We start from the raw sequence: 7,006 nt of genomic DNA, 5'->3' as shown, positions 1-7,006 counted from the left end.
TTCTACAAAAAAGAAGTAAAATTTTACATAAAATTAACTGCCTTTAAGGAATGGTTTCCATTCTAGGGTGAAATGGGCTTTCCCTAAGGTATCATTTGTCTTCTTAAAGCAAGTGGCATTACATTTTATCCTGACACTGGAAGAAGAAAATCCAGCTGAGAGTCCTTGTCTTAGACAACTGTTATCTTGTGGAAAATACCATAAGGGATGAACTTGCCAGCCTTTGAGGGTAGGGCCTGTGGGCCTCATCAGGCTCCCACCTTCCCTGGCTGGAGCCCCTCCAGCCCTGAGGAGTCTGAGCATCCTCTAGCATTGGTGCCCTGGTGTACTTTCTTGGTCTCCTGCCGGGCAGAGCTGGAGAGATCAATGGCCATATCTTCCAAGCCATTCTCAGTGCTGGCTTCATCTGAGCTTCTCTGGGATCCTGTCTGCCTTGGGCTAGAACCTTCCTGGAGTTGGTCTGAGTCCCAGAGTCCTGTCAGCTTTTCTTCACTTCCTGGTTTCCTTATCATCCCTGTGGATTTTTTATGCATCCCTTGCAAAAAAGAAGAGAAAAAATAAAAATAGGTATCTCCAAATTCAGCAATTTTGTAAATTCTTCCTTGTCTAGCTTCTCTAAATCCCATTAGAAATGTCCTCATCATGGGGCGCCTGGGTGGCGCAGTCGGTTAAGCGTCCGACTTCAGCCAGGTCACGATCTCGCGGTCCGTGAGTTCGAGCCCCGCGTCAGGCTCTGGGCTGATGGCTCGGAGCCTGGAGCCTGTTTCCGATTCTGTGTCTCCCTCTCTCTCTGCCCCTCCCCCGTTCATGCTCTGTCTCTCTCTGTCCCAAAAATAAAAAAAAAAAAAAAAACGTTGAAAAGAAAAAAAAAAGAAATGTCCTCATCATAAGGGCACCTGGGTGGCTCAGTTGGTTAAGCATCCAACTTCTGCTCAGGTCATGATCTCACAGTTTGTGGGCTGGAGCCCTATGTGGGGGTCTGTGCTGACAGCTCAGAGCCTGGAGCTTGCTTCGGATTCTGTGTGTCCCCTTCTCTCTGCCCCTCCCATGCTGATGCTCTGTCTCTCTCTGTCTCTCAATAATAATTAAACGTTAAAAAAAATGCCTTCATCAGCATCTGTCTCCAGGGCCTCTAGGGGAACCAGCTAGGCAACTACCCCCATTAAGGGTTAAATCTAATATCTGTCTGTGGGGTGCACCCAACAAAAGTGTCTTATTTGGATATCACAGTAATTGTTCAAATTTAATTGTTGCCAATATTTTAAAATCAGGAGATTTTACATCAAAAGCCAGATTTCCAGCTTCTCCGGAAGTAAGAGTGTCTGGCAGCACTGAGCCCACTTTCTTACAAGGCCACAGATATGCAGATGCCAGTGAGCATCACTGCCCCACATCTGACCTGCTTGTGGAAGTTCAGAAGGGTGAACTTGGTTCCCTGCCCCAAATTCTGTCTCTTCAGTCTTTGAGGGCAAAGTCAGGACCATATTTACTATTGGTATCTCTAGTCTCAGCATAGTGTCTGGGGGTAGGGGCTAAAAAAAATGTTTGCTAAACAAAAAACCTCCTCCCCCTACCAGCCTAGAATTCCTCATACATACACCTAACTCTAACCTCCCACCCTGCCCTAGGTGCTATCTTGTGACTCATTCCTCTAAGGTGTGATCTCTGCCCATTGGTCTCTGGTAACAACAGAAAACACCAGAATGCCTAGCCTCAAAACTTGGACCTTACCAGTGTAGGCTGTTCTAGCACCAAAAGTCTAAGAGACAGAAAAGCAAGTTGTTAGTGGCAGACTGCCAGGACCCAGACCCAGACCTCCTGGCTCTGATTTGTAGGGCGTTAATCACCTGCAGGTTTCACTGCTTAGCACTGCCCTCATTACTATTACCACGAGCTCTAAGTTGTATGATTTCCAAAAATTCTAACATTTTGGAATGTATTTCACATATTACATCATTCCACTCTTAAAACCAAGGCTTAATGTGACCTTTCCACACACTGTGTACACAGTTCCAATGCAAAATAAATCAATTGACCACAGTTCAAGCCTTTGAATTAATTAAAAATTGGATGTGATATTCTGGGCCCAAATCTGAGTAAATTTACATTGATTGGCTTTGCAAATGGCTGCCTTTTGTGGGAACCCCACTCCCTCCCCCAGTATCTCTGGGCCTCTTGCTGGCTGCAAGGCCCTTCTTCCTTACCCAGAAGCCATGGTGCACAGGAACCAACCAGGCCACCCTCGGTGGAGTTGAGGACAGAGTCTGGCAGCGGGATGCAGTGTCTCACCATGGCCCCATAGAGCCCATACTCCGCCATCACGCTGCTGCCACCCCAGCGCTTCTCCCGCTTCCGCCACTTGGCCCTCCGGTTTTGAAACCAGACCTAATATGAGGCAGGACAGGAAGCAGAAGAGCATACAGGAGGAGACACAGTAAAGAGGATGCTTCTAGGTGCCCCTGAGCAGGGAGTTCTAAAAGGGCCAACTATCCACTCAAGTCCCAGACCTTTGAGGAGCTGTACCTACTGCTCACTCAGAACTCAAAAGGACTCATCATTGTGGGGCTAATGTGCAGTTTCCACTGGGGCTTTCCAGAAAATGAGAAATGACAAAAAATAAAATCAAAGTGTTCTTTCGCAGATTGTGTAAAGAAGTAGACTATTATGTTTCCTGATTTTTTTCATTGATTAGAAAGAGTTCACGCTGGCAATGGTCCTTTCTAAGCCCCAGGTTTTGGGTTGTTGGTGATAATTCTCCTGGAAAATATTATCTTAATAAAGGAATAATATGGAATATTGTTTAGCTGTTAAAGAGTGAGTTAGTGGCAAATCTTTCCTAGAGAAATGTTCAAGATGCATTGTCAAACAAAAGACTAAGAAGTATAACTCAATATCTTACACACAAAATCCTGTGTGTGTAAGTATAGATATAGATGATAGACATAGAGATAGAGATAGAGATAGAGATAGAGATAGAGATAGAGAGATAGAGATATATAAACATATTCACAGCCAGATATAAACACAGAGATGGTGTGAAGGAAGATTACAGCAGGATATTTACATTGTTTTCTCTCCAGGAGTGATAGTCAAAGATTAGACAGACAGATAGATAGATAGATAGATAGATAGATAGATAGATAATAGATAGAGTTATAGATATATATAGCTATATATGTAGTTTTTAGTTGCAGCACACATTATTGTGTAATTTTAGAGAATTAATAAATAAAAGGAAAAAAAGACATGCAGATTACAGGAAATATCTTCTTGGAATAAAAATACAGAAAGTCTCTAGCATTGTGGTATCTGCAGCCAGTGAGCCTCAGTGTGTGTCAATGGGAATGTGTTAGGCTGTCTACAGGTGGCTGTGGGTTGACCCACTGTGTGTGAGAAAAACATGTTCTCTGTGATGTCTCTGGGAAAGAGAAAAGGGACCCTGGACACCTGTATTCTGTCTTCAGGGAGCTCAGTTTTCACAGCCAGCATTTCCCGGGCATACACATCAGGGTAGTGGGCCTCGCTGAATGCCTTCTCCAGCTCTTCCAGTTGGTGGGCAGTGAAAACAGTCCTGTAGGGAAGCCCAAAGCACATATGTGGGCACATGTCCTCAGGAGGCTACCAGGCTTCCCAGACTTAGAAGACCCCATGCCTGCCTTTCCACACCCTAAAAGCCCTCCTCATGATAACTGGACATATCACCTCTGAATGATTAGCCTCTGGAAAGTCCAGAAGTTTCGTTCAAAAACAACAATAAAGTTCTTTGACATGTTTTTCTCCTCAATGAATTCTATCAACTCATTCTAAGAATATCTATTTTAAAGGTCCACAAATTTGTCTTTAAAATGCTACAAAGATTGTCCTGTAGCCTCCTATGAATAGCAGAATTATGTTCCCAAATGCCTACTATGTGCCAACGAGGAGGTCACTGGGCCTGCCATAATGCAGCATCATATAGTCTCAGATACTGTGTCCTGAGGAAATAGCCAGGGAGGACAGCCTGGCTGTATACCTGTGTCGCCGCTTCTTTCTCTTGCCAAGGGTGGGAGACACCTTCAGGTCACTCCTATCTTCAGATGGGCTGTCCTCATCTGTTAGCACCGGAGAAAAGAGAGGACTTTAAAGGTGAGCATATTACCTTTTAAGAAAGAAAGAAAGAAAGAAGAAAGAAAGAAAGAAAGAAAGAAAGAAAGAAAGAAAGAAAAGGAAAGGAAAAAGAAAGAGAAAGAAAGGAAGAAAGAAAGAAAGAAAGAAAGAGAAAGAAAGAAAGAAAGAAAGAAAGAAAGAAAGAAAGAAAGAAAGAAAGAAAGAAAGAAGGAGGGAAGGAAGGAGGAGGGAGGAAGGAAGGAAGGAAAACTTTTTAAAGGTGAGCACATTTTTCACTTTCTTCTCTGGATTTTAATATGAGGTTTGAAGTTATTATTCTGCTGGAGAATGTGAGTATTTAACAATATTCACTAGCATTTTTAGCACTCACTATATTCCAGTCACTGTGCTTAGCATTGTCCATGCATTATCACAGTTATTCTTCATAAAAGAACTCCAAGATAGCTACTAGTATTATTCTATTTTTACAGATGAGGAAACTGAAGTGCAGAGAGATTAAGTAACTTGCCCAAGATCACACAGGTAGTACATGCTGAAGTTGGGAGTCAAACCCCAGACTGCGTGAAGCTACTTGGCCATTAATGACACTCTCTATTCCCACTTAGCTCCCAAATTCATCCACTTCTTTCTGCCTCCAACTCCTCATCTTAACCAATAAACCAACATTTCTCTAAGGGGGCGGCTAAGGTTTGACATCAAAACCTTTGTCAGACGTGCACTCCCTGCTCTCCTGTACCAATTCCAAATCTCTGGAAGCAGATCCAGGAAACTCATTCTTGACAAGATCTAGTGGTATTTTGCCTTTCATTTTCTCACAGAAAGAATTCATCCTATGAAGGTGGTTTTTGCATTTTTAATGAAACCACTGATAGAAGGCGTCATTTTATCTTACACAGAGACTTGTGAAGTGTTGTTGTTTTTTTTAAAACTGAGTGAAAGCTTGCTTGTCTGCTAAATTGGCATGCTTACTTTTATTATATTATTACTTTTAGTTTCAGTGGAGAGACTCAACGTACTTTTTTGCCTTATCTGCCTACTAGATGCTTAGCTCTAGGTTTTACTACATAGTTTCTCTCAGTCTGCGTTTTCTTGTATAATTCTCCATTTTATTCCCCCCACACCCCAAACCTCTCAATTTCTTGGCCTTTGCTCTTTATAGACATTCATTGCCTTCTCTTTCCCCGTAATGCACCTCAACTTCTTTGAGGAAATAGCTGGACTTGGAACAAAATGTTGAGCATAGCTGCAATGAAATTGGCAAGGTTGCTTCCTTTCTCACGTGTGCGGGAGGACGGAGGGCAAAGCAAGGAAAAAAGCGCGGTACCTAGGCTCCTATTTCAGCACCCCGGGAGGCGGACAGTTCTAGGCCTCCAGGCCCTGCGCTCTTCACTCTGAATCCAGCAAACCTTTGAGCCCCCGCGGGGTAGTGGGTTCTGTGCTGGTGATGAACAAGCACGCCCCGGCCTCCTCGACCTATGCCGTTCGCAGAGACCGAGGCTCAGGCGGGGGCTAGGGAAAAACCCTCAGAGACCGCTGCTTAGTCGCCAAGACCCCCGGGGTAGGTCCGGGACGGAGTGGTGGCAGTATCTGCTGTGCTGCGGGACCAGGTCCCGGAGAAGAGGCAGGGACTTAGGGAAAGACAAGGGGAAGGGAGCGAGACTGCTAGAATACGCCTCCCCCGACGGGGCCGCGCTCTGGGGTCCCGAGTTCCCTTAGATCCGGGATGCTGGGAGTAGGGGCTCAATGAGACGATGGTGAGTTACCCCTGTACGGCCCCAAGCCTGAGGAAACAGGGGCAAGACCCCGATGCGTTGGCCTGATTACCGGACGTCGAGACGCTCTCGCTGCTCTTCTGGCTGCCGAGAGGGGGCGGCGGGCGACCAGGGGCTTGCGGGGCTGCGGGTTCAGGCGCCCCGGGTGGCAGGAACGGCACGTCGGCCATGAGCAGGCAAGGCGCCCGAGGGGCCGCTGGGGGCTGTGCGCCGAAGCCGCTTAGAAGGCCGAGCCCCAATGGGAGGGCCCCGCGCGCCATGCAGGAGCCCGCGAGACCCGAACCCGTACAGGGTGCGGCCACGGAGGACTCGCAGCCAGATCCTGGCCCGGGGTCGGCAGGCGCGGGCACCTCAGCTTCCAGGCCCAGAAGATCCGTAATGGCGAACCCGCGAGGGCGCAAGCCGCTGGGGGAGCTGCCTGGCACCAGCACCCTGCTCCTGGAGCGCCCGTCGCAAAGTGCGTCCCGGCATGTCATGGCTTCTCAGTCGGTGAGGCTTGACTTTCTCTAGGTCACGTTTGCGGAGAGGGCACAGCTCGGAGGATGCTTTATACTCCCTGACAGCCCGTCGGGCGCGGAAGGCCGGGAGGGCTCCAATCAGTGGGGCGCGGACGCGTCATCGCCCAGGACCCTGCGAGATGGGGACGCCACCAGTTTCCCTCCCCTCGGTCGCCGCCCTCCCAGCTGCAGTCCCCTCAATTACCTCCTTCTCTCTCCTCTCCAGCTGTCCCCCTGCCCAGTCCCCACCCGACAGCCCCCTCCCCCGTTCTCCGTGAAAGGAAAGTAGGGAGGGCACGACCCTGCTATCTGCTGGTTCCTCTAAAAAGCTGCAGTTTTCAGGCCCTGGAGTGGTCTTCCTTTCCTTCCAGATTCTCTAGGTGGAGGTCCCCCTCACAGCTACCTCGAAGGCTCCCTCCCAAGACACAGTTGCTCATTAAGACCTAGGGCCTCATTCCTAGCCACACTACCACCAGTATGACACTCACCAGCCCTCCAACTCCACCGCCAGAGCCAAGACCTTCCACGAAAACCTCTGAAGGGAGAGGAGTGGAAAACGTTTATTTAATCCACGCCCACTCCACCTCCAGCCAAATTCACCCCCAGAGGCCTAATGGCTGAGCTGCAGCG

General features: G+C 47.8%; 1 protein-coding gene across 1 annotated transcript; it reads right to left on the bottom strand.

Moving 5' to 3' along the window:
* Positions 1–248: 248 nt before the first annotated feature.
* VSX1 (visual system homeobox 1) lies at positions 249–6,507 on the bottom strand. The gene is made up of 5 exons (XM_025932426.2): positions 5,932–6,507; positions 4,013–4,091; positions 3,448–3,571; positions 2,205–2,385; positions 249–535 (listed from the first exon to the last, which is right to left on the bottom strand). Exons 1-5 carry the CDS (start codon positions 6,353–6,355, stop codon positions 249–251), a joined length of 1,095 nt encoding a protein of 364 aa, XP_025788211.1. The 5' UTR covers positions 6,356–6,507.
* Between the last annotated feature and the right edge of the window lie 499 nt (positions 6,508–7,006).

Source organism: Puma concolor, chromosome A3 (assembly GCF_028749965.1).
Source record: "Puma concolor isolate L17-30 chromosome A3, mPumCon1.1.hap2, whole genome shotgun sequence".
Classification (NCBI taxonomy): domain Eukaryota; kingdom Metazoa; phylum Chordata; class Mammalia; order Carnivora; family Felidae; genus Puma; species Puma concolor.
This window is presented reverse-complemented; position numbering and strand designations above follow the sequence as displayed.

Bases quoted from the DNA above. Each gene is read 5' to 3' on its own strand.
- VSX1 (XM_025932426.2), bottom strand. From the start codon at position 6,355: ATGACATGCCGGGACGCACTTTGCGACGGGCGCTCCAGGAGCAGGGTG. The intron at 4,092-5,931 runs GTAATCAGGCCA...CGGTGCTAACAG, and splicing joins CGAGAGCGTCTCGACGTCCG to ATGAGGACAGCCCATCTGAA. The intron at 536-2,204 runs GTAAGGAAGAAG...CTTTTTTGCAAG, and splicing joins CTGTGCACCATGGCTTCTGG to GGATGCATAAAAAATCCACA.